Here is a 27,321-nt window from a genome sequence, read left to right as displayed (position 1 = left end):
AGTTACTGGAAATCCCCATAAAGAGCCTGGGTGGTTAACCTGAATCTCACCTAGGACTCAGCAACCACTAGAGCCTGAAGGCATCTCAGTGTATTTTACCTAAGTTATTCACCAAGCAAACAGCCTGCTGTGAAGCAGCATCCAGCATGCTGGGACACCTTACCAAAGAAAGATCTGATACATTACACAAATGCTAATGCCAACAACTACAAAGAAAGTACCTGGAGGCTATTTCTACCAGTGGAAGGCCCCTCCTCCTTCCGAGGGCCTCACCTGCATCAGCTGTTCCTCCCTGTTGGCAAGTTTCAAACTGAACTAGAAAGAGGAAAAAAAATCATAGGGCCCAGGGCCAATGGCCTACTCAAAGCCACTTAAGGCATGTCCTGTGGTGGAACACCAGAATGCACACATCTGCCAGCTGGATTTAACCATCTTATCTTCAGAACAGTGCTGCTTCCTCTCGACCTGGCATTGTAATTGGTGAGACAGTTTATTCCTGTGGAAAACAGTTCAGTCCAGGTTGAAGCTGCAAGGGTCATCCGGTGACTCACCACTCCTGCCCAGGATGCAGCTGAAGGATGGACTTGAGGATACGGGGAGGGGGAAGGGTAGGCTGTGACGATGTGAGAGAGTGGCAGGGACATATATACACTACCAAATGTAAAATAGCTAGCTAGTGGGAAGCTGCCGCATAGCACAGGGAGATCAGCTCGGTGTTTTGTGACCACCTAGAGGGGTGGGACAGGGAGGGTGGGAGGGAGAGAGACGCAAGAGGGAAGAGATATGGGAACATATGTATATGTATAACTGATTCACTTTGTTGTAAAGGAGAAACTAACACACTATTGTAAAACAGTTATACCCCAGTAAAGATGTTAAAAAAAAAAAAAAAGGATGAGGGCTGAACATTGAGCTACCTATGTCAGCACAATCACCATCAACAGATGCACAGCAAGTGCCAGTACACCAGGAAAGCTTTACATTTAACAAGGTTAACGTAGGCACAGACGACGGCAGATGAGGCTCTGCCTCTCTGGATTTGCACTTTCCGATCTCTCCTGTGCCAGTGCGAAGGGAAATGTCTGCCGGGGGAAGGAGCCCAAGGGTCGAAAAGAAACTGCGTGGATGAAGTGAACGCATAAAGAAAACAATAAATGTGAATAATGCCTATTTTCCCATCCCATTCCTCTTGTGTTTGATACGGAAGGTCACAAAGTAATCCAAGCAAAGCCTCACGCTGGGAAACAATGACATGGGTGCGGGATCATGAGAACACAGTAAATTCTGTGATTCAGGCAGATTTTTTTTAATGCCTTTTTTAAAATTTAATTTTTATTTTAAATTGGAGTATAGTTAATTTACAATGTTGTGTTTCAGGTGTACAGCAAAGTGATTCAGTTATACATATTTATATACATATATCCATTCTTTTTCAGATTATTTTCCCATATAGGTTATTATAGAATACTGAATAGAGTTCCCTGTGCCATAGAGTAAGTCCTTGCTGATTATCTATTTTATATATAGTAGTGTGTATATGTTAATCCCAACCTCCTAATTTATCCCTCCCCCCAACCTTTCACCTTTGGTAACCATAAGTTTATTTTCGAAGGCTTGTGAGTCTGTTTCTGTTTTGTAAATAAGTTCACTTGTATCATCTTTTTAGATTCTACATATAAGTGATATCATATGATACTTGTCTTTCTCTGTCTTACTTCACTTAGTATGATAACCTCTAGGTCCATCCATGTTGCTGCAAATGGCATTATTTCATTCTTTTCTATGGCTGAGTAATATTCCATTGTATATATGTACCACACCTTCTTTAACCAATCCTCTGTCGATGGACATTAAATGTCTTTTCAACACTAATGGAAGTTAAGATTTTCATGATTGGTAAGGAACTAAGACACAAATTTATTTGGCTCCTGATGGAAAGCAGCAAGAAAGTTTTTTTTTTTTGCTCTTTTTTTTTGTGTGTGGTACGCGGGCCTCTCACTGTTGTGGCCTCTCCCGTTGCGGAGCACAGGCTCTGGACGCACAGGCTCAGCAGCCATGGCTCACGGGCCGTAGGATCTTCCCGGACCAGGGCACGAACCCGTGTCCCCTGCATTGGCAGGCGGACTCTCAACCACTGCGCCACCAGGGAAGCCCAGCACGGAAGTTTTTAAGCATTTATTCCTTGAATGAAAATGGCCAACTAATCTTATCAGCTAACTACAAAAATGCTTCCCGCACTCCAGGGCATCTGAAAAAAATCAGTCCCTGTTCTAAGTGCTAGTCACCTGAAGCCACAGCTCTGGCAAGTGATGCCATGGGAAGGCACCACTGACAGCAGGGCTCACACAGAAAACTCTGGGGTCGTGGGTTCCTTAAAAACATCAGCCATATTTTTAAAACAAAGAACACTTGCAGTCTAAAATAACGGATGAATCCAAACCCACAAAATGGGCCTCCTGGAGTCTCCTCCTCTGCGGGTGGAAACCCCAAGTCAGCTCCACATCTGGCACTGCATGGAAAATGTGCATCTTTACTGTTCATGGCAAGGAACCAAGAGGCCATTCTGAACAGGATACTGACTCACATCTGCCAAGGCACACTGACTGCACAGAGAAAACAGATTTCATTTTGTTTGATAAAGGACTCAGGAGGCCCTCCAGGCAGGGCTGAATGACTAGTTAGAAAATAAAGGAAAACTGCCCAGATCCGCTCCTTATCTAGATCATAGGTGAAACCAGGACTTGGCTTAGGTTACTGGGCATATCATTATCAAACCTCAGAAATCATCTTTACAGCAAGGTCCTAGGCAGGCCACAGAGAGAGAAGGCACAGACCCATGGGTTTTATTTTATTATAGTATTGATAGTATCAACCATTCACTGAGTACCTACATGCCAGGCATCTTACAAGGTGCTGTGTACAAAGCTCTCTTGCAATTGTCATCGTGTCCGTGTGCGATGGGTGTTATTGTCAACCCCATTGTACCAATGAGGAAAAGACGAGGACTCACCCAAGGTTACACAAGCAAGTCACTTGCAGAGCTGGGGTTCAAACAAGGGTTAAATATCTACGTTGGGCTATTCTGCCTCCTGTTACAGAAAATCATCCAAAACTTGAAAATAAGGCAAAAGGAAGGGAACATGTCTTCCCAGTGTGGCTAAAAGGCCCATCCAAGACTGTTTCTCCAGGGCACGCTCTCACTCGACTTGCTACTCACTACTGATTACGGCATAGGCTCTATGGGGTTACGTGCTAACTTGTAGATTCTGGTCCAGTAGAAAGGATAGCCCCCAAGATTATGGCTTCAGTGCCCTGAAGGACATTAAGGTTCTTGTATCCAGCCTAGCAATCTTCCTCCAACATTCTTTCCTTCAGTGCCTATAAATACCTAGTCTCTCAAATTTCCCTTTGAACCAGCCCTATCTCAATGAATTAAATAACTGTTTGCCATGTGTTTATCCTATATCTCTGAGTCATGTTTGTACCTTTTTGAATTATAATTTGGTACTTCTTTATATCACACTCCTCCATCTTGTTGCTAAAAAGGATTGGAGACAGTAACGTGTCTGTTTGTCTACAGAACTGGACTTACTATTTAGAACATACAAATGTACACCCATTGTATAATCTGTAGATAATGATTTGCCACCCAGTAACGATGCATGGCCACTGAGCTAACCCAACTGAGGTTTTTTTCAAGAGAAAGAGCTACAAGACTCTCTTCTGGAAATAGCCATTCATAACTCAGTGGGAGCCTAAAATGCCAGTAAGAGTGATTTTAGAGACAGAGAAACACAAGCACGCACACAGACACACACAGACACTCACACACACACACACACTGTTGCCCAAAGTACCCTTCCCACCATCTGCCACGGTGCTGCCTGGCCCGACTCAGGGAAAGCGTGGTTTACCTAAGTGCCTAAGAAGAGGATTGGGCCCAGAAATCAAATTTCTTCTATTTCCATTCTGCTCTGGTCTCACCTCAGCTGAGTCCCTTAGAAAGGATTTAAGTACAGTCTCCTTGGTAATCCCACCGGGTATTTTAATAATCTGGAACCCTGTCTGCCTTCCGTGCATAATTACATTTCTGAGATACTGTACAGGACCAGCAGGAAAACACAAAGGCCACTACTCAAGATCCAAATCAAATAAAATTGCAAATGAAGGGTTATGCATAAAATGCAAGCACCAATTTGTGCCTTGTGGCTCTACCAGCTTCCTGAGTCAGAAAGTAAAAAATCTGAACAGATGTAAAAGAAACTAATACCCACCCTGAACTCAGCTGACAGAGAAGTTGCTATTTACTGTCTCAGCACTGACGACACCAGATAAGAACGTGGTGACTTCCATCCTCCCTGGGTGTCACCGGTATTCGGATTTCCTCATGGAAAAGAGGTAACCATTTTTTACAAGAAAGAAAAAGCTGACAGGCAGGCAACACAGCCGATGCCTACAATGAGAAAGGCACCAGGGACTCCTTCACCCGTGTTTCACAGGCTCCTTGGCTTAAGTCTGGCATCTACCTACCCGAGTAGACAATGATCATCTTGAAAAAAAAATCAGAAAATCTGTGCCCAGAGTAAAGGTGGCTGTGACTCAGCACTGGTCCCTCTTTGTTCCCAGCAGTGCTGTAAGATGAGAATTCAGTCTAAAGTCAGCTTGAACACAAAAGGCAAGTCCTCATCAACGGGAAGGTTTTGTTCCCTCCTGTTCACTTCCAGGATGGTTAGAATGGGAAGGCCCTGGGCTACATGGGGCAGAAAGGCCTTTCCCACAAGCACACTTACACTCAGGGTTGGAGGTTCTTAGTTTGGGCCCACATCTCCGACACCGCTCCCATGGGCTACTTTTCAGAACCAATCTGCCTCCTGGCAGCTTCAACAGAATACATTCCTCATTGCTGTCTCAGCTAAATGAATATACCTCCAGGTGTGCAGGTGAAACCAAAAATACACATCCTGGCTTGCTTCTCACTGCTATGGGATGTTAGTCTTTCAGCCATGCTGGAAATCTTAAGCAGCTCCATTTCAAAAGTGTAAGAAAAAAATAAGCGCAGAAACTTGCTGCCGTTATGCTTCTATACTTGTGCTTATAAGGGAGGGAAAAATCACTCGCTTCTGCAACCCTTCCGGAGAACACAAATACTGCTAAAATCAAAACTGGCAATAATAATAGGGCAGTTCATTACCCTCCCCTTACAGAGAGAGACCGAAGCTGTACCAGTTTATTGGCACTTACGCTAACTCTGGGGTTGTGCTGCTTCTAATTACAATCTATTTTATGTAGTCTAGATTCATCCTTTTCTAATTTAGCTGACTTTCCTTTCTAGTTATTTGGACCCATATGGTAAACCATTCACAGCTGTGTTGTACACTCTGCAGTATATATTTAACCCAAGGCCAATCTAGACCAAGAGACTCCTACAGATTTAAGTCTCAGAAACCTCTTGTTAATTAAGCAATATTACTACTTTTGCATGGCTTTATTCAGTTTCTAACTAGACATTAATTAAGGTAAGTAATTGCAGAGTCTACCTCAAGCCAGAGCATACACAAAGCAATCATGCATTTGGTTTAGGTGACATGCTCAGGGAACACTGAGATCCCTTCAAACCAAAAACAAAGCAGACTTACAAGTGTGAGCTAAATTCATTTTGGAAATAAGGGTCAAAGCTCACTAGGGGACTGTTAATCCTTTGGGGACATGGTCCGGATTCTGGAACTGCCTTCTCTTGTCAGCCACATATCCTGACTCTGCACTCACCTGTATGCTCTGGTATCTGTGTACATTTTCACTACTATTCAGGTTAAACAGGTGCTTTCTCACATGACCCCAGGGGCCTGGGCATTAGAAAAGTTGAATGAAATAAAGTCCTTGCCCTCAAGGAGCTCACTTTCTGGTGGGAGAGACAAACCCATAGATAAATAACTATAACACAATGTGGCAAGAGCTATAAATGAGACGAAAGTATTATGAGACACAGATCAAGGAATAAATGATTCTGCCTCCCTCTTAGAGAAAGCTTGGAGAAGAGGCGGTGCATCAGCTCAGGCCAAGATGAGTGGGAACTGCCTGGATGTCAGAAGTGCGCCAACACTCCCACTAGAAGCAGGCTGCACACTCTTGAGAGAGCAAAGGCTCTGTTTGTGGCACTGAATAGCCTGGAGATGAAGCTAGACAGAGAATATGCAATGGATGAGGCAAGGAGGCCCGTAAAAATAAGGACAGGGACTTCCCTGGTGGTGCAGTGGGTAAGACTCCGCACTCCCAATGCAGGGGGTCCGGGTCAGGGAACTAGATCTCACATGCATGCCACAACTAAGAGTTCACGTGCCACAACTAAGAGTTCACGTGCCACAACTAAGGAGCCCACATGCTGCAACTAAGACCCGGCACAACCATATACATATTTTATAAATAAATAAGGACAAATGCCCTAGCAGCCCAAGTGAGAGATAAGGGCAGAGGAGAGGGGGGGAATAAGAGCTGTTCTGGGGCCTTCTGACCAGTCTAGGCAGCACCAGCCTAGAGATCTCACCCAGGTCTGTGCCTCCTAAGCCTCCCCACTGCAGGCCTGCCTCGGTTTACAATCCTTGGGTTTAAGAACAGTGACCCTAGGCCACAGGTGACTTGCTCACAGCCCTTCTGCCTGCGAGTACTCGGATAGGGAAGCAGACGTACATCAGGCAGTGCAGGTAATGCCCAGCATGCTCTACACTAGGCACACGCACACACACGTGTGCACACACACCTGGGCTACCCTATCTGAGAGGGGAGGCCCAGAGGGTCATCTTTTCACGGTCCTTTGGCTTTGTTTGTATCAGCATTTGAGGTTTACCCTGTTTCCTTAGATATCAGGGAAACACCAATTAATTTGCATTGTATTCTCCTGGAAAAGGGTCTGAGACAGAGCCAGTTAAGGTGGGGCACGAGCTTCCTTATTATACTTAACGTGAAAGGCATTCTAAAAGGGAAGGTAAGGGGCTTCCCTGGTGGCGCTGTGGTTGAGAGTCCGCCTGCCGATGCAGGGGACGCGGGTTCATGCCCCGGTCCGGGAAGATCCCACGTGCCGCGGAGTGGCTGGGCCCGTGAGCCATGGCTGCTGAGCCTGCGCGTCCGGAGCCGATGCTCCGCAACGGGAGAGGCCCGCGTACCGCAAAAAAATAAAAATAAAAAAATAAAAAGTAAATAAAAGGGAAGGTAAGATCTTAATTAGCTCACTTTCTTTAAACTAGTGTTAGTATCTATAAAGATCAAGGGGGAAGGAGAAAAAAACAAAAGGGATGTGAGTTTCCCAACTACAGCTGACCCTTGAACAACTGGAGGGTTTGAGGTGCTGACACCCCCAACAGCTGAAAATCCACATATAATTTATAGTCGGCCCTCCTTATCCTCAGTTCCGTATCTGTGGATTCAATCAACCTCTGACCGCGCAGCACCGTAGTACTTAAGCGTTGAAAAACATCCACGTGTAAGTGGACCCACACGGTTCAAACCCTAGTTGTTCAACTGCAATGACTTCATTTTTGTTTTTAATTTAGTTTACTGCTTTCCATTATGAAGGTAATACACGTCACCATAGAAAAATTGGAAAAAACGGAATATACCGAAAACACAGGAAAAGAATCAATTACCCATAATTCTATGTATCAGTTAATAATGCCTTTTAGGGGCTTCCCTGGTGGCGCAGTGGTTGAGAATCCGCCTGCCGATGCAGGAGACACGGGTTCGTGCCCTGATCCGGGAAGATCCCACATGCCGCGGAGCAACTAAGCCCGTGAGCCATGGCCGCTGGGCCTGCGCGTCCGGAGCCTGTGCTCCGCAACGGGAGAGGCCACAACAGTGAGAGGCCCGCGTACCGCAAAAAAAAAAAAAAAAAAAAAAATGCCTTTTATTTTTTTCTTTTTGACATAAAAAAAAAATTGTGGTGGTATGATCATACTGTATATACTAGTTTATGTCCATTTCCTATGCAACTGACCAATTTAAGGTGAAATAAGAGTGTTCCAAAATTGACTGTGGTGATGGTTGCACAATTCTGTGAATATACTAAAAAAAAACTGAATTGTACATTTTATATAGGTGAATTGTATGAGATGTGAATTATATCTCAATAACAATGTAAAAAAATTGTTTACAAACTTTACTTTTCATGTCTTGGTGACATTCTACAGACATTCTATGTAATATAAAGGCAGTTACCATAATGTACTAAGTCACTCTCCAACTAGAAGATGGATCTAGGTTTGTCACCATCATAACCAATGCTGATACAGCACAGGGAGATCAGCTCGGTGCTCTGTGACCACCTAGAGGGGTGGGACAGGGAGGGTGGGAGGGACGGAGATGCAAGAGGGAAGATATGGGGACATATGTATATGTATAACTGATTCACTTTGTTATACAGCAGAAACTGACACACTGTTGTAAAGCAATTATACTCTAATAAAGATGTTAAAAAAAATAACCAATGCTGATAATAACATCTTTGTTACAACTCTGAGCTCTGTATAGCTATCATTTTCTTTCCTCTGGAGTTTCCTAGAAGGATTTAAGGTTCTAAATATACCAACAATCTAGAAACTATTTTAAAGGACCAACAGACTTATCTCAAGAAAAATCAGTTACTCTTTAAAATCACTAGGCACCAAAGACAAATAATAAAAAGCAGTCCTAAGTGGGACCCACTGGGCATGAAGTTTGGGAGAGAAGAAGACAGGAGACCAAAAGCTGGACCCACAAATATAACATGTATCTGATATCCAGAGAATCCACAACTACAAAAATGTTCTCATGCCTGAAAACAACTCATGGCAAAGTAAAAAGTCCAACTCTGGCAAGTGGGTAGCATAACATTGAGGTGCTTGAGAGCACAGCCCCGGGGCTGGAAAGAGTCCTGTTAAAACCCCTATCTGAACCACAGCCAAGAGACCTGGAGCATGTTAATCCTAAACTGTGTCCCCCATAAACTGGGGATGACAGCACCCTACATGAGAGGATTAATCTGAAGTTCACCTAGGAAGAATGTTCCTGAAGTGCTTGCTGCCACGCCAGCCCATAATGAGCAGCACTCAATAAGCAGCTGCAACCCTGATAATGGTGATGTCATCTGCATTTGACCAAACTGGAATGCAGGAATCCAGATCTTAGCCCTCCAGATGTTTTTGCTTAGAAACTACAGTATTTTTCTACTAACTCAGAAAGCGCCTGAAAGTATTTTTATTACCCTGGGAGTTTCAGCTGTTACCAGAGCTCATTTGCGCAATCTTTACATTCCAGTGTGCTAAAAGCTTTCTCATGCGGGGATAAAAGCAGCCTTTGTCTCAAGTTTGTAAAAGGCACCATCTTTGTCAGATGAGTTAACTGTAAAACTCCATTATATCTCTACAATGGCTAGTTGGGAAACCCCAGGAATGTAGGCACATCCAAATAGTGAGAAGGTGAGTTTTTAAGAAAGCGGATTTTGTGTGTGTGTGTGTGTGTGTGTGTGTGTGTGTGTGTGTGTGTGTGTGTGTGTTAAGGTGACATATTTTGAGTATTATCTATATGCCAGGCACCATGCTAAGTTCTTCCTACTTCACAACAACCCTGTGAGGTGGGAACTTTTATTAGCCCCACTTTTATAGTAAGGAAGCTGAGGCTTAAGAAAGTTAAATGTTGGGCTTCCCTGGTGGCGCAGTGGTTGAGAGACTGCCTGCCAATGCAGGGTACAAGGGTTCGTGCCCCGGTCCGGGAAGATCCCACATGCCGCAGGGCTGCTGGGCCCGTGAGCCATGGCCGCTGAGCCTGCGCGTCCGGAGCCTGTGCTCCGCAACGGGCCACATCAGTGAGAGGCCCGCGTACCGGGAAAAAAAAAAAAAAAAAAAAGTTAAATGTTTTCCCAGAGTCAGACAGCTAGTAAATTAGTGGTAGAGCTAAGATTTGAACCCAGAACACATATGCTCTCATCCACTAGGCTCCACACCAGGTAGAACTGACTGCAGGGAGGTAAGCCCTGCAGATTTTAGTTTCGTTTTCTGATTAGTGACTTCCTGACTTCCCCAGCCTGGTCTTTGACAAGTATGCTCATTTAAAAGCACCAAAAAAGATGGCTTTCTGAAGACAGTTAGTTGTCCAGGCTGCCCGTAGTGGGAGGTGCCCAATGTCCCCATGGAAACTAAGGCTGCTTTGAGGCCAGCGATGCAAACCTATGCCCTATTAGAACCACAGGACATAAAGAATCTTTCTACACTCCTTCCTATCCCTGGAACCACAGTCACCAGTTTCTCCAAGGGTTCTAGGAAAAGTGACTATGCAATCTACCCTGTAAAATAAGACAATTCTGAGGGCGAAAGGGGGCACAATCAGTAAATATGCCGGCATAACGGGGACACACGGTCACGCCAATTTTAGGGCCCCAGGTCACCCTGACTGAGGTCCCCAGTCTGTCTGTGACCTGTATGTGAATTGTATGCATGTGTCAATAAGTAAAAACATTCCATCGTCCTAATGTCCCACAACTCGTCAGCAGGGGATGAACCAGCAGCCACTCTGGCTGCTGGATCATATATGTGTCTCAATCTAGCCTCATATGAAAAGAAGCACTTGTCCAAAAGGGGAAAAGAGTGTGGTGAATCACAAGCATCACCAGAATAATCACAGTATTTCCAAGGATCCGGGGATGGGGCAACCCCAAAGGTACATGTTTCGTTAACATAAGCCAAAGCAGTCTGAACACTGGCTATTGTGGATACAGAAAACAGCACGATGACCTGAACAGGCCCTTGCTCAACTCTTACCCAGTTAAATGCTTTATCTGCTTTATTTCGGAACAGAGGCTTTTATGCCTCCTTGTCCTCTCTTACTCCTCCTGGAACTCTAGGAAATACAATCATCCCAATAGCTCTTCAGGGCTTCTCTGGTGACGCAGTGGTTGAGAATCCACCTGCCGATGCAGGGGACACGGGTTCATGACCCGGTCCGGGAAGATCCCACATGCCACGGAGCAGCTGGGCCCGTGAGCCATGGTGCGTCCGGAGCCCGTGCTCCACAACAGGAGAGGCCACAGCAGTGAGAGGCCCGTGTACCGCAAACAACAACAACAACAACAACAACAACAAAAAACAATAGCTCTTCAAATACAAGCTCCAGGCCTAAGGAGGGGCGTAACTTGTGGAGCTAATAAGAAAAAAAAAGAAGTCTGAATTTTTCGCTCATTAGATAAATCTGAGAGCAAAGCAGTAAAATGTTTCCAGCATTTTTCCAAGAAATGTCATAAAATTCAAGGGGATTTAGGACCAAAAAGAGGCCCTTAAGGATCACCATGACCAAATTCTTCCTTATAGAAGGGGCAGTGAGGTCTCAAAGTGACGAGCTCAGCCCAAAGCACACACCCAGGGGATCAGACCTCCTGGCCCTCAGCTAAAGCCTATTTCCAGGTCACTATGCTATTCGGTTATTTAGTTTCTCATGTTTTAACTCTTCTTCTCTCCAAAGAGAGAAGGGAGGGAGGGAGAAAGAGAGGGAATGAAGGAGAGAAGGATGGGGTGGGGTATGTTTCGATCGCTCCACTAAAGTTTGATGACAATTTCAAATGACCAATATATGAAGATTCAAGAAAGAGACTAAAAACCCTGTGGTCAGTGTTTGACAAAGAGGACAAACGTATGGCCTACCTTTAGTCTTGATGGCTGTTTCAATGTTCAGAGCATCTCGCTCAGCATCAAAGTTGGTGTACGCTTTGACTGACCCATATGCACTTGGAGGTGTGGAGTGCTGAGGTTAAAAGACAAACACACTTCAATCACACATATTTAAAATCCTCTTGTTGAAATGTCAATTCCTAAAATATTGTTTTTCCTCCTGTTTCTTTTAATAATTCACATCATTCTCAGGCTAGGTAACTCAGTAAGTATTAACATGCCATCAAACATAGGATACGAAACTTCCTTATTTCTAATGAGAATTCTTCATCCAAGGCTCAACTAGTTTAGAATATGATAAATCTATTTCTACATTTCATCTTACTTTTCATGCAAGCTCAAAGGCGGAAAACGCAAAGCTGGGCACTTGAAACCACCTGTTTCTTTGCAGAAGGCTTTGAAGAGCATGAAACTGGGCTGGCCAAAATTTGAAACAAGCTGGAAATGTGGAAATGCCTGAATGACAAGTGTGTTTAGCCAAGTTTTTGCTACAGGTACATGAATTTCCGCTGAGCCTGGATCGTTGAGCTCACAATTCTTTAAAAAGCAAATGTAGAATGCCTGCGTGCCTGCCTGTCTCGGACTATGAGATAAGTGAGGGAAGCATCTTCTTCCTGTATCCCCACCTTTGGTCACTGCCGTGGAACCCAGGTGGTCAGGCCACATGGCCCACATCCTCTTCATATTGGCCACGTTCCGCCTGCTTTCTGTACTCTCTCTACCCTCCACTCTGCTGTCTTTAACACGATGCCCTCTGCCTACTACTCTTCCTAGTATTTTTTTTTTCTCACTGCCTTTTAAAGCACGGGTTCTTCCTTTCTAGTGCTTTTCAAAGCCCATCACCCTTCCAGATCTGATGGACCCTCCGTAGCCCAGACTGAGGTAAGGACAACAGCATGATTCTACATCACTTCTCCTCTCCAGAGTGTTAACTTCTCTCCTTTGAAATGCTCTTATAGCTCTCCTCCTCCCTGTTATCCAGTCCCAAAGCAAAGGACAGACAAAACAGGACTGACAATGTCCTTTAGGTTGGCTGATGGCCAGTGGACCCGTCCACCATTGCACCGCCTTCAACGTCAAGGCTCCCCGACCCCGCCTCCCCACACTGCACACCCCCCATCACATCATGACTCTGTCTAGGCTCAGTTTCTGGGAATAGTCGGAGACTGAGTTGCCCTGACTTACCTTTCCACCCACACACATCACGTCACAAGGCACCCCAGCATTTATTATCAGTGAGGCTGTGCAGGTAAACAACTAAGATGCCATCATCCCAAATGTCTCCTAGCACAAGCCACAAATCTAAGTTCAGGGCTGGACAAAATGTTTCAAAATGTACTTGTGACCGTCTTGGCCAAATAGTAAATCCAGTTAATACATGTAACTGAAACAGTGGATTATCAAGTTGTTTTCCATATAATTTCACTACTTAAACTTTCCAGTAAGATTAACTCAGTGGGAATAGAGCACACATTCAGGAAAAGGTAATGACAAAGTGTTATTCTGAAATATTATATATGCTATGGTGGCTACAAAATGAGGACAGAAATCTAAGGGAATACATTTTCCTATTTATTAACAATGCCATCAGTTATTTACAAAGGCAGGCAGTCTGGCCATCGAGCCATATCAAATATGGCTTCATATATCAGGTGCTATGTCATCTCATCCCCAAAACAACAGTGAGTAGGGAAAAGTTTTGCATAATTTTATAGTATCTCTGGAAATAAAATTAAATGGATAATTGAACTTATTACCTGTAAAACTCATTTATCTGAAAATCAAGTTACGGAGGCCAAAGTGATGTTTCTCTTCCCTCAAAGTATTGGGGAATACATGACATTTTCTATTGCAGTCCCATCTCTCCACAGAGAAGCACATCATACTAAAGTAACTTCAAAGGCCACATGAAAAGCCCTCTGATGAAACCCAATACTAAAAATGATCTAATGATCTGATCCATTAAGAAAAAATTTATTTAGCTCTTGGACTTGTCTGGACCTCAACATGCTGCTTGTATGGTTGCCAACAACAGTACGCACAAGGTCCAAGAAGAAAGATGAAAACGAGGTAGGCTTTATACTCCATACAACCTGGGCTCGCACCAACATTATCCACCTGAATGTTTTATTGGCAAGCACCAGAGACAGAGGGTTCTGTACCACATGACCCAAGCTGCTGTCAACCCACTTGAGTGCTTCTTTGTATTTTAATTTCAGTGAGAGCATATTTTGAAATATCTGTAAGATATGCCTACAAACCAGTGTCACTGCTGAGTTTCTGTAAAAGCCAGTTCTGCCAAGATAACCTGAAAGGTCTACGGTATTATTAGATATTTTACATATTCATAGTTTATACTCTACTTTATTCTAAAAGCATTTGCAATGACTTATAATTTAGCATATAGCTTTAAAAAATTTTGACTGTAAAACAAAAAAGCAAATGTATCAGAATTTCCAAGTTCCTGTGAAAGACAATTAAGTAAAAGTGTGAGCTACCTGATAGCCAAAGCAAAAAAGGCAACAAGACGAATTATAATACTTCTGTTATTTAGTTAAAAAAAAATTCTAGCTATTTTGGAGAAATGCTTTCCCAGGTACTAAATTTTAAAAAGTCCTTGTCTGGAATAACTCTCTGGACACTATAAGAAGTCCAAAACATGCAGGATCATTTTCAATATGGCTACAGCTTATGCCAACCATTAATAAAATCCAAGGGCATGACATTAAAACTCCTGTATGAGTACCTACTGCAGAGCACAGGGAACTCTACTCAGTGCTCTGTTGTGACTAAATGGAAAGGAAATCAAAAAAGAGGGGATATATGTATCCGTATGGCTGATTCACTTTGCTGTACGTCAGAAAGTGACTGACACAGCAGTGTAAAGCAACTATACTCCAACTTTTTTTAAAAAGTCCTGTATCATCACAATAATTACAACCACTGGCATGTTAAGTATATAGCAGGATAAAATTCCAAGCATCTCAGTGTCACTAGTGTCTGTCCAATTTTAATGCGATGCCAAAAGTTTCTGGAGCCGTAACATTTCTTTCAAATTGAACTACTAGGAGCAGCTAAAGTACTGGGGAAGACAGGGAACCAAGGGGATTCCGGGAATGACTGTCTGAATTGTGTCCTCATTTTCCTTAGATGTACAAGGAAAGGAAGAGGCACAGTTACCCAGAGAGATGCCCAATTTGCAAAAATTACACAAAGTGAAAATGATATACTTACATCACCCTCCAAGCTGAGCTTGCAGAGAATTTCATGAACGGTAGACATTTTGAAAGAAGCTGGAAAAAAAAAAAAAAAAGTACACAAAAAGTCTTTATTATGAAGAGGCTTTCCTTTCTCCGGAAGCGCAGTGATTCATTTTACTCATCTCTACTTCTTGGACCATCTCATCTGATGATATTAGAGCAATTTTTGCAAATAGATGCAATTCCTATCTTGTGATTGGGAAAATTAAAGCTGAGAGATGGTTTGCCTTAGATTTGGGATGGACTACAGAAGTAGCTAGTCTTGTTCTTGCTCAGTTTAAAGAGAACCTGGGGAGACTGACTTGTCAATACAAAAACAAAACGTTTCTTCCCAAGACCAGTGCAACTTGTCCAAACAGGGTAAGACTGAATCTTCCGGTTCTCCTAAAAAGTGATAATCTTGTCAAACCAGCCATTACTGCTGTATTTTTCACCAATAATTTAAGATATCATATATAATATATATTCATAGTCTGAAAACTATGGATATGAACTGCAATCAGTAGCATTTTTATGCTGGCTGATTCCTAAATGGAGCCCTTTATTACTATCCATAATTATTCTCTTAGCTCACCAATGCTGAGAAGATATTAAACTGTTGATGAGAAAGACAATGGACAGATTTTGACATTAACTCATCCCATAAAAGACTGATCCTTGTGTTTAAGATCAAAATGGCTGAAATGAAGTCATCTTTCAGTTAACACACTTAATTGGACAGTGATATGACAACGTTAATGAACTGGCCTTCCAGCTTTGCAATCACACAGTTCTTGGAATTGATATACCAACCCCTGCCAATAAAAAGTGCTCAACTGGCAGGAAATTTATTTCAACTGAGACAAGACAGGTCATTCAGCAACAGCCTCCCCAAAATAAAGAAAACAGAGCAGAGCTGCATCCTCAAACGGTAGGAATGACGTCTGAATTGCAGCCACTCCTGTTTGGGTCTCTTTTTGCTTAATATTCTTTGATCAAGGAAATTGTGCCCATGCAATTCAGCTTTCTTTTCTCTTCCAACAGTTTGCTTAGTCTACATGTTTTCATACAACTGGCTTTGAGGAATATTTGGACATAGACATCTGTTAATTTATCAGAAGGCTTTGGACTAGGCAGATTCCAGGCTCTGTGTTGGGGATGAGTTAAAGGAATTAAGAGAAAAAGATTCGCCTTTATTTGTGGTTATGGAAGTATTTCTACAAGATTTTCACAATGAGCTCTCTCCGACATGACTTCTTCTCTCTTCTTAAGCACAGCAAAAAAGAAAATCACAGCTATTCCAACTCCTCCATTCCCACAACTCTCAGACACTATCACACACACCCCCAACCCCTGCAATGCATCACAGCACTGGGATATGATCTTAATTTGTAAAGTCATCCTCTACAAATAAACTGTGGTACATCCAGACAATGTAATATTATTCAGCACTAAAAAGAAATAAACTATCAAGCCATAAACAGACATGAAGGAAACTTAAATGTATATTACTAAGTGAAAAAAGCAGTTTGAAAACGCTACATACTGTGATTCCAATTATATGCCATTCCGGAAAAGGCACAACCATGGAGACAGTAAAAGGATCAGTGGTTGCTACAGATTAGAGGGGAAGGAGGGAGGGACGAACTGGCAGGGCACAGAAGATTTTTAGGGCTGTGATACAGTAATGGTGGATACATGTTATTATATGTGTGCCAAAATCCACAGAATTTACAGCACCAAGAATGAACCCTAATGTAAACTATGTGTTTTGAGTGATAAAGATGTGTCAGTATAGGTTCAGCAATTATAACAAATGTACTTCTCTGGTGGGGAATTTTGATAGTTGGAGAGGTTGTGTGTGTATATGGGGTGGGTGCTGGGAATATATGGGAACTCTGACTTCATACTCAATTATTCTGTGAACGTAAAACTGCCCTAAAAAATAAAGTCTATTTTCTTTAAGAGTCTTGCTCTGTAGCTAGACTGTCCAATACACTAGCCACCAGCCACACGGGGCTATCAAGCACTGAAAACTGTCCAGACCATACTGAGATGTGCTGTAAGTGTAAAGTACACACCAGATTTGGAAGAATTAGTATAAGAATGTAAACTCGAAAAATAACCTCCAACTTCAACGTGGGCAAAGAAACATTCTACAGCGTCTCATCAGTATGCTGCTGAGAATCACCGAAGAGGACACGAACTCCCCAGCACATGGACCACCTAAGCCCTGGCCTGGACTCCCGCTCCTGGGGCTCAGTCAGAACTGGGCTAGGTTTGCAGTGAGGGGTAAACGGTTGTCACCTGCCTTGCGGAATTCTAGTCCCCACTGTAAACAGCTAAGAAAGAAAAATGCCAAAACAAAAAGAAGACCAATAAGTCAGAGCTGTTTCTGGGTGGATTAAATTCCACTTATTTATTAGATCAGTTACTTCACATGGGTTCTGAGGTTTAGGAAACCACAATGCAGAGGCGGGTAAGTTTCTGCCAGGTAGTTCTTTCAAGTTGCCTTTCCAGCTCTGAGCACCGGCTTGGGAGACAGCTGCCTAACCATGTCCCACACGGACCCCTCAGTACGGTACAAACCAAAGACCATCGGATTCACGTAATCCTTCTCCCACAGGCACAACACAGAGACAGAAAATGGGGATTTTAAAAAGCCCCACAAGTCTTCCTTTCTGTTTAACGGTCGACAGCTGTACTGCTCTTTTACCTCATCAGTCCTACGTGCCACTACCAACTAAATTCCTCTATTTTATCTTGTCACAATAGTTCAAAATCCATCCTTCCGTGATGTTCTCTTACCCCAGCTCCGTCCAGCCCTCTATGTACTCCCCAGCGAAAGACCTCAACCAAACTGTTCCTTGCTTCTCCCCAAACACACCGTAACTGCTTTAATCCACAGCACCTGATTCGTGTCTCCTGCCCCACCTCCTTACCCTTGTCTCTTCTTCTGGTTACAGATGCTGCCCATTCCTCAAGTCACCACGCCTCTGGCACCTGCTCCAATGGGGTGGCTGCAGCCGCCATTCCCCGGCACTGCCCCGCCCACCTTTCAATGCCAGAAACACCTTCTGATGCCACTAGACTTACTCACCATTGAGCAAAAGTGTCCTGAGTTCCTGCCACACATGTGCCGCATATTCAGATGGCAAATACATAGTACAATTCAACCAAACGGGGTCTCATCTGCCCCGCAGAGTCCCAGTTCCGCCAGATTTAAGAGGGCCTCTGCACACTCTAGGTGCTAAATAAACGGTCAGAAACGAGTTGCTATTTTGCAAAATGAACATTTATATTTATATTTATATATATATATATTTTTTTTTTTTTTTGCGGTACGCGGGCCTCTCACTGTTGTGGCCTCTCCCGTTGCGGAGCACAGGCTCCGGACGCGCAGGCTCAGCGGCCACGGCTCGCGGGCCCAGCCGCTCCGCGGCACGTGGGATCCTCCCAGACCGGGGCACGAACCCGCGTCCCCTGCATCGGCAGGCGGACTCTCAACCACTGCGCCACCAGGGAAGCCCTATATCTATATTATTGATAATCATTCTGCAGGACAAGAATGTCAGAATAACCAAAAAAACAATATACATGAAGCTTGGGATTACTCCATGCAAGTGTCTTCTGTATCCATATAAATATTTCCTACTCCATGCAAGCTTAAGGGCAAACATATTTTCACCTTAGAAATAAAACACAGCCCTCAGGACTTCCCTGGTGGTCCAGTGGTTAAGACTACGTGCTCTCAATGCAGGGGACCCAGGTTCGATCCCTGGTCAGGGAACTAGATCCTGCATACGTGCCACAGCTAAAAGATCCTGCATGCTGCAACTAAGACCCGGTGCAGCCAAAATAAATAAATATTTAAAAAATAAATATTAAAATATTATTTAATAAATATTTTTTTAAAAACCATGGCCCTCATTTCTTCACTACATCCAATCTGCTGGTTTCTTCACTGCATCCTGATCTCTTCACTACATCCAATCCCCTGGGAATGCAAAGTCATCTTGCAGATGACTAATTAATCTCCAGAAGAAAGAGTCGGCTTTGCCACTCATGTCTGTTAAAACATTAGCTTAATATAGTGCATATGATTAATGAGAAGATGTCAGAGTGCTGTTATCCTTAGAAGCAGAAACAGAAAGTCTTCGCAGGGATACTGTAGGTTACAATCACTGGTGACACCCAGGTAATCAATCAACAAGCCCCTAACACACACACACACACACACACACACACACACACACACACACACACACACACACACACACACACACACACACACAGCCTGCCCCGCATTAAGGGCTGAGAGAGACACACACAAAACTATGAAACACAGACTCCACGCCTGCAGGACCTTGCAGCTCTCTTCCCTTCTCGCCCCAGGAAGACTAGCCCAGGTCACCCAGCTAATGAGTAAGGGAGTCAGGGCCAGGATCCAGGTCCCCTGACTCTTGGGCCCTCGCCCTTACAACTTCACCACAGTGGCTCTTCATTCCAAGAGTTTAAGACATGGAGAGAGGGCTTCCCTGGTGGCGCAGTGGTTGAGAGTCCGCCTGCCGATGCAGGGCACACGGGTTCGTGCCCCGGTCCGGGAAGATCCCACGTGCCGCGGAGCGGCTGGGCCCGTGAGCCATGGCTGCTGAGCCTGCGCGTCCGGAGCCTGTGCCCCGCAACGGGAGAGGCCACAGCAGTGAGAGGCCCGTGTACCGCAAAAACAAAACAAAACACCCCAGCCATGTCTAATGTGGTGGCGTGGGGGGGCCTGAGATGTAAGTTTCTGAAGGGTGCAGATTTAAGCTTGGCTATGGAAAGGGATTTGATGCCAATACTCAGTATCCATTCACCGTATTTGCTCTGGAGGCTGAATTTTCCTACTGAAACAATAGCTCTGCCTTTTTGGTGTACCTGTTGTTTTTAAGTCTCCATACCATAGGAGACACTTCCACCCCCAGTGACCACTTAGCACACTGAAAAATTCATAAGCGCATTAAAAGCAGAACAACTGCTCGGTTTCCGGCAGACCTCTCCACAGACACGAAAATGGCACCACTCTTTCCAACACTACAGCCTCACCCAGATCTCCAATTGGTTTCAAGTTGCAAAAAAGAAAAAGAAAAAAATCAGCCAATTCAATCTGTTGATGAGTACCTCCACATACCAGTACCTCTTATTCACAGGGAAGGGTTGGGTGACTTAGACAAGATTGTTAAAATCACCTTGTTCAGGGAAAGTTTTTTATTTAAGAAAATACCTAGAGAAGTACAAGGAGACTCACTGAGAGCCACACCCACTTCAGACTGGTTTGAAATAACGCACCACTGGGAAGGGAACACAGACACTCCACCCTCATGAAGGGAACGGAACAGTTTCCTCTGGCCTTGAAAATTTTAATAAATGAGACCCTTAATTGCCTGACTGGAAAAGCTCTTATAGCGTAAAGCTAGACATTAAAGAAATCTGTGCAGCTGCTGGAAAAGAAGCAACTTACATCCAACAAAAGCACTGTCTTAAAGATAAAGAGTTTGTCCTTTTTTTAAAACCCAATAGATTACACTGCACTTCACTGTTTCACTTCCAACACACAGGTGCAAAAAAAAAATAGTACAAGTAAAACAGCTTTAAAGGCTCCCCGCCCCCGACCCCAAAAAAGTAAAAGGAAGTTTGCAAAAAGCTTGAAACAAACAAAAAAAGTAAACCTAAAATTAGTACTTCAAATAATAAAACAAGTTCTACTGAAATGAATGAAGAACCAGCTCCAGAAAGCCCAAATATTAATTCTCACAAACAAACAAAAACACATTGCGACAGGGCTCCTCTGCCCAGCAGAATCTGAGTAAAACCCAGCAGTTTCGTAGTCACACCCACTTTTAAAATGTGGAGTGTTGACGTGTTACTGCAAAACACATCCCTAGCAACCATGATAAATCAATCAGGGGCTGGATGATGCAAAGGAGGATTTTTTTAAAACCAAAGAAATGGGGGCGGGTGTGGGGATGGAGGGCTGGGATTCCCCACCAAGCCCTCACTGTGCAGTCCTGGGTCTACAGGACCAGACTGGAATTTTTAACCAAGAGGGGGAAAAAAAAACGCATCAGTGGGGGGTAGGGGTCAAGTTCCCACTTTATTCATTCTCCACCCCTCCCTCCCAGAGCATTTTTATTTAACAGAACCTTCCTGAAAGCACACCGTTCTCTCCTTGGTTTTTACGGTCTTGACTAATGCCTGAGTCACAGGGGCAAGTCATTCCCCAGAAATCCTGGAATTCTGCCCAGGGGCCTTGATCAAACTGAGCAGGGTAGACACGGTGCTGCAACTGCTCTGGCCTGTCCTTTTTGCTGCCTGATCTGAATCAATATTCGTTTACTAACTCCAGACACACTGTGGCCTCAAGCTCTCAGAGCCTCGTTCAATCTCCCACCGTGGGGTTGGAGTGGGCAGAGAGAGACGTGCAGAAGAATGTCACTCAGCACAAAGTACTCTCACGGTTGAGAAATCAAGGTCTTCACATCTACAACTCAATTTCAGTGTTTTATGGCCCAAATATTATATTTCTGATGGGGCCCTGCTGCTTTCAGAAAAAAAGTCTACACAGCATTCAAGATCTTCCACACTCTGGACTCTACCTACTTTGCCATACATAAAGCACACGCAAACACATACACGCACACACGCACCCAGCACCGAAGTCAGACTGGATTGGCAATTCTCCAAACACATTCAGCACTGTCCCACTACCTCTAGGCCTGGGTTTTCCAAGTTCCCTCTACTGGGAATGCTCTATCTGGATCAGCTGACATCCTCAGGAGACTACAGGACACAAACAATACTGTTCCCTTTCTCCTGTACCTCTCCCTGCTCCGTGCTCCCGTCTCTCTTGGTGTATCTGTGAAATATCAGAGCTGAGGGTACAAAGGCGGTCTTCCATTCTATCTGCCCCCTGGGTTTCTGTCTTATTCTCTCCATTTCCCCATAGGTCTGAGAACAGTGCCTAAAACACTGTAGGCGTTCGCTCACATTTTTGGATGGTTTACACACACTGGGTCTTCCCACATTATATCTTTTTTCCCTTCTTTTCCACTACATTCTCCTTCCTCAATTTCCTTTCTCTTCCTCAGACTGCGTATCTCAAATGCAGTTTCAGTTCCATACATTCAGAGCTGGAGGCTTCAACTCCCAGCCTCTGTTCACATCTTTGTAAAGCCTGGTAGAGCAATTCAGAAGACAGCCTCTTTCTCATACGGCATGCAGCTCTTCACCTTCTCCCACAGCTCAACCTCCACCTTTAACACCATCAGGGCCTCTTGGCTCCTAGCTCTGTCCACCGGACAACGTGGAAAAGTAACCTACCTCTCCTTGTGGCAAGAAAGGCAGGGGAGGAGGCAGCAAGGAGGAAAGATTTACAAGTGGCCTTGGGTCTCTGATTTCCTCTGAGCTGGGAGTGTGGGGACTGGGTGTGGCAGAGAGACAAAGGGCAAGGATTCCATGTGACAGCCACTCACTTGAGTCAGAACTTCCCACACCAAGCCTGGGAGTGTAACTCAGACCACTTAGATGCTACTGACCTCTCAGTCAAGACTGAGCTCGGACAGTTTCACAGCCTCACGTGTACCCTAGGGGAGACTTGGACGTAATCTCACTGGAGTCACTGCGGAAGAACAAGACTGAGCATCTCCTGACCCCTACAGCTGACCTGCTCCCCAACAAAGGAGATGGGGACCGCCTCTGGCAACTGGAGGAGGAAAAACAGACCTGACAGTGAAAGAGCGGAAAAAATTTTTTTTGAAAGACTGGAATTTTCTCCTGAAGTAGCCTACAACTAGAATAGGGTGTGGCACCAGGGAAAAAGAGGGAGGTGGATTCCCATATGCATGCAAAAAAAAGAACATTCCATTTCTATTCTTTTTTTTATTTTCTAATTTATTTTTGGCTGTGTTGGGTCTTCATTGCTACCTATGAGCAGGCTTTCTCTAGTTGCGGCAAGCGGTGGCTAATCTTCATCGCGGTGCGTGGGCTTTTCTCATTGCAGTGGCTTCTCTCGTTGCGGAGCACGGGCTCCAGGAGTGCAGGCTTCAGTAGTTGTGGCTCGCAGGCTCTAGACCACAGGCTTAGTGGTTGTGGCGCACGGGCTTAGTTGCTCCGCGGCATGTGGGATCTTCCCGGACCAGGGCTAGAACCCGTGTCCCCTGCATTGGCAGGCGGATCCTTAACCACTGCACCACCAGGGAAGTCCTCCGTTTCTATTCTCACAGTCAAATCCAGAAGGCAGGTTAAGTCAATGATAACTTCAAACAACACTTTCCCTAAAGCAAGTAAACTATGAAGCTCAGGTCTGTGGAACAGCTGGATTAAAGGGGAAATGAGTCCCAACCAAGTTTGGAAACAAATATTAATTTGGGAGAACGTAAAGCTCAAAATCCAATTACTGTCTATACAATTCACTCGATTTTGTCTATTTTACTTTTTTCCCCACTAGATTCAAAGCCTAAAGAGCAGAGTTTTGTTTTTGTTTTTGTCTGTTTTGTTCAGTGCTATATCCTCAGTGCTTATACTGTGAGTAGAACATAGTAGGTGCTTAATAAATATTGTGGAATGAACAGATGTTTAAGGCAGCCCAAGAGAGCCTGGGACTTCTATTTGTGACACACCCACGCTCAGTTTGTAAGAAATGCCTCAGCAGGCCCACAGCCCCACACAAGGGAAGTCGAAGAACAAAGGCCAGATTCTAGGCCCGATGGTGCAAGAAGAGCCTACAAAATCAATAACAATTATAGAAGGATATCTACCTTGCCAGGAAAACTACTTAAATTAGAAATTAAACCAATGGCCACAACTGCCGGCATTTCAATCGATACAGCATTTTTTTTTTTTTTTTTTTGTACGCGGGCCTCTCACTGCCGTGGCCTCCCCCGCTGCAGAGCACAGGCTCCGGACGCGCAGGCCCAGCGGCCACGGCTCACGGGCCCAGCCGCTCCGCGGCACGCGGGATCCCCCCGGACCCGGGCACGAACCCGTGCTCCCTGCATCGGCAGGCGGACTCCCAACCACTGCGCCACCAGGGAAGCCCGATACAGCATTTTTAATAACTCAAAGACAGAGGATGTTATCCTGACCCCAGTCCAAGACCAAGCTCCTGCTCAAAGCCAGTGAGTCAGCAATATTTCCTGGGCTTTTGCAACAGGCAAGCCATTTAGCACTGCAGGAAATCACAAAATCTAGGCGGTCCCCCAATCATAAACCTCCAACTAAAACATTGACATTGAAGGTCACACCCTTGCACTGCAGATTCAATGGATACCTCTGGAGACAGCCTTGACTGAAGATTTGAGATAATAGGTGGAGTCAGAAGTGCTGTATGGGATGGTCTTAACACCACTGACCACTAAGGACACTGAATCTGGCCTCATATGAGATCTTCCTTCACAATGCCTGAATATTATATTATGTGGCTCCTTCCATAGCCTCAAATTCTATAAATTACAGATGTTTCGGTTTAAAAATGTTCTTGTTATCTTTTAAATAACACATCTCCCCTGGGTTGCTGAGGATTTCAGAACCACCAACCATTCCTAACGTTGACTATTAATGAATATTGACTCAATCTGCTAATCTCTAGCTGGGTATGAGACCACTGAAGTGGGAGGGAGGGGGGAATATGCAGCAGAACTGGAGAAGCATGGACAGGCTTTTGTAGTATGGAGGGGTGGGGTGGGGTCTCCAAGGAGGCAGGAGAAAGAGACAAAAGTAGAGAGGGTGATAAGGACATAATTTTCCAATTAAAATAATTTAACCAGGGCCAACCTTAAAACTTAGAAAACTTCCAGTAAAATACTTCAATGATTTACTCTTACGTATTATATACCTCACCCTCCCTCCCCACCCACCATCACTCCCATCCCGCAAATTAGGCATGTACTATCAGTACTTTGATACAGTGCAGGTTAAGGTAGGGGTTTTTTCTGGGCTAGCCTGAGAACCTAAGCACCTTCTATAACATTGTTTCAGTGCTACAGCGCATTCTGCATTCGAAATGACCAAGTTCCGGACAGGCACAGCAGGGCACACTTTTGGACAGAACCCATCAGTACCGTCAGTATGAGCTCAGGGGTCCCGACCCCTGGACTCCAGGACCTTAGGGTTCCTGGTAAAGACCCAGCGTGCCCCATGAGGTTACTGTTCTTTTACCTTTAATAGCTTTAAAATGGCAAATCTTAACACAAAAAGAATGATACTCGGTTTTGGTATGGCACTTAATGTTTTCAGCGTGCTTTACAAATTTATTTTTGAATGAACGTGTTTTTTGGAATCTTCGATAATAACCCTATGTGGGGAAAGAATGTGCGTTCTTAAACCACTTTCATAGATAAGGAAATTGCTGTCCACACCTTTTTAACTGAGAGTTGATGGAATCCAGGCCTACAACACCAGGCGCTGGGACCCATCTCACAGAGCTACAAGGAGCAGCCCGGGGGGCTACGCCCTTTTCTGTACCCTCTGTCCCTGACTCAATGTCGCATCAGCGCCAGTAAGTCAGTGACGACTCTCCCCACAGAACCACGGGGGAACACCTCCTTTCCTGATGCAAAAGTAGTCAACCAAATAAGAAACTCTCCAGATACACGGAAATCAGAAGTTGCTCTCCTACAAGCTGAGCTAGACAAAGGAGAATGAACGGAGGTTCTTCCGTGGTTTTGTTTCACTGGGGCAGGAGGTTGCTGCTAAAACCTTCCACCCCTCATCCTCCCGCGACTGCTTCCCTCCTGCTCGTCGGCACAAGTTCCACAAATGCGCGTTTGTTTCAAGTAAAGTTAACTTGGAACAGATGGGGATTACTTTCTAGAAAGCCGTAGCGCTAGTGTTAAACGTGGAAGGTGCCGCACGTCTGCTCTCCACCCGACCAGGGGCTCGCAGGGAGGCCACACCCAGCCCCCCAGCAGCGCCCGGCGCGTCTGGAATGCGAGGCCTCCCTCCGCCCCCCTCCCCGGCGCCACCTCGTCGGGCTTCCTGCGAGCACTTCGTGGGGGATGCCCGACCTGCTCCTTCTGCCCTGCACCCCCCAGTCCGGGACACATCCGGCCCCCCTCACTCCTGTCCAGACCCCCCTCGCCACTGGGCGCCCTCCTCGCCTCCTGGTGCGGACCGTCCCTTCAGCCCCCTCCCCGGACGGCCTCCCGAGTCCCCGTCTCCAGAGCTGCTCTTTGCAAGGCCGTCTCCTTCCCCCGCTCTCCACACCCCGCCAGCGCGGCGGCCCCGGGGCCACAGCGGACGGACGGACAGGCGGACGGGGAGCCTCGCTTACCTGGGCCAAGCGCAGTACGCTGAGAGCGTCGCCAGTTGCAGAGCGGAGCCAGCTGGCCTGGGTGGGGCTTTTATAGCCGTCACATCCTCGCGGTGCACGGGAGGCCCGCCCCGCCCCACCCCCCCGCCCCGCCTTCTCCTGCTCGGGCCGCTAGTACCCGACTCGGGGTGACTCACACTCCCCGGCCCGCGGGGGACGCCTCGCCCTGGAACATTACCCTGGCCGCGCCAGTGGGAGCGGCCCCACGCCCACGGCTCTGCCGTCCGGTGGAGCGCCGCCGAGGCTTCCTCGAGGCCCAGTACCGGCCTAGTTTTCTCCCCTCTTCCTCTTTTACTTCTCGAGCGCCACGTCGAGTGCGCAGCCCTGCCTCAGGTTAATAAGTTTGCAAGACTTTCGTCGACTCTGGCATTAAGTCACTTTTTTGTTTGTTTAAGACGTCAATGCAATGGAAGGAAGAATTGTTCCAAGAAACATAAATCGTGATTCTCCTGAGCTGGGCCGTTGGCATCCAGCTCCCCGTTACCTTCTGCAAACATAACAGCTTAACCTCTGACCGGCTATTGCCGGGAGGAGCGCGGGGAGGGAGATCCGCCGGCTCCTGGCGGGCAAAGGACTGGCCCCGCCCCGGCCTCGGGGCGCGCTGGGAGACGCGGAGCCACGGTGGGAGTTGGAGGGCGGGGGGGGCGGTAGGAGGCCGAAACCGGTAGCCAAGGTCCCACCCCGCCCGCGCGGGGAGGCCCCCTTTTCCCGAGCGCGCTCTGCTTGGCTTCCCTCCACGCCTCCCGCGCGTCCTCGTGGCAGGCCGTCCGGGCTGGGTGGGGCCGGTGGCTTGAGTTCCAACAAAGAAGTTTCCTCCCTTCTGTCCTGCCTTTTTTGATTTTTTGTTTTTTCTCAGACTCTTAGCTCCCTGGCTTGGTTTTGCTGTTTCTCGCTTTTCTTCCACTCTCTGCTTCCACGAACCGCAGTGGCAACATGCAGGCAAACATGGTTTTTTGGTTGATTGAGCAAATACTGTACTCAGACCTCAAACTAGCAGGAGAGTTTTGCTGAGAATCCCAAAGATCTCTCTGCACCTTTGAATTCCTTCCTT

The 27,321-nt window shown here is 45.6% G+C and overlaps 1 protein-coding gene across 1 annotated transcript in view; it reads right to left on the bottom strand.

Moving 5' to 3' along the window:
* The window catches only part of ANXA2 (annexin A2), a 46,540-nt gene extending 19,511 nt beyond the window's left edge, over positions 1 to 27,029 (bottom strand). The window contains exons 1-3 of the mRNA XM_059057847.2: positions 26,232 to 27,029; positions 14,919 to 14,977; positions 11,658 to 11,757 (exon numbers count right to left, since the gene is read on the bottom strand). Coding sequence (XP_058913830.1) covers positions 11,658 to 11,757; positions 14,919 to 14,966 — 148 coding nt within the window. The 5' untranslated portion in view covers positions 14,967 to 14,977; positions 26,232 to 27,029. The remainder of the gene's footprint in view (positions 1 to 11,657; positions 11,758 to 14,918; positions 14,978 to 26,231) is intronic.
* Positions 27,030 to 27,321: the final 292 nt, after the last annotated feature.

This window comes from Kogia breviceps, chromosome 3 (genome assembly GCF_026419965.1).
Source record: "Kogia breviceps isolate mKogBre1 chromosome 3, mKogBre1 haplotype 1, whole genome shotgun sequence".
In the NCBI taxonomy this organism is placed as follows: Eukaryota; Metazoa; Chordata; class Mammalia; order Artiodactyla; family Physeteridae; genus Kogia; species Kogia breviceps.
This window is presented reverse-complemented; position numbering and strand designations above follow the sequence as displayed.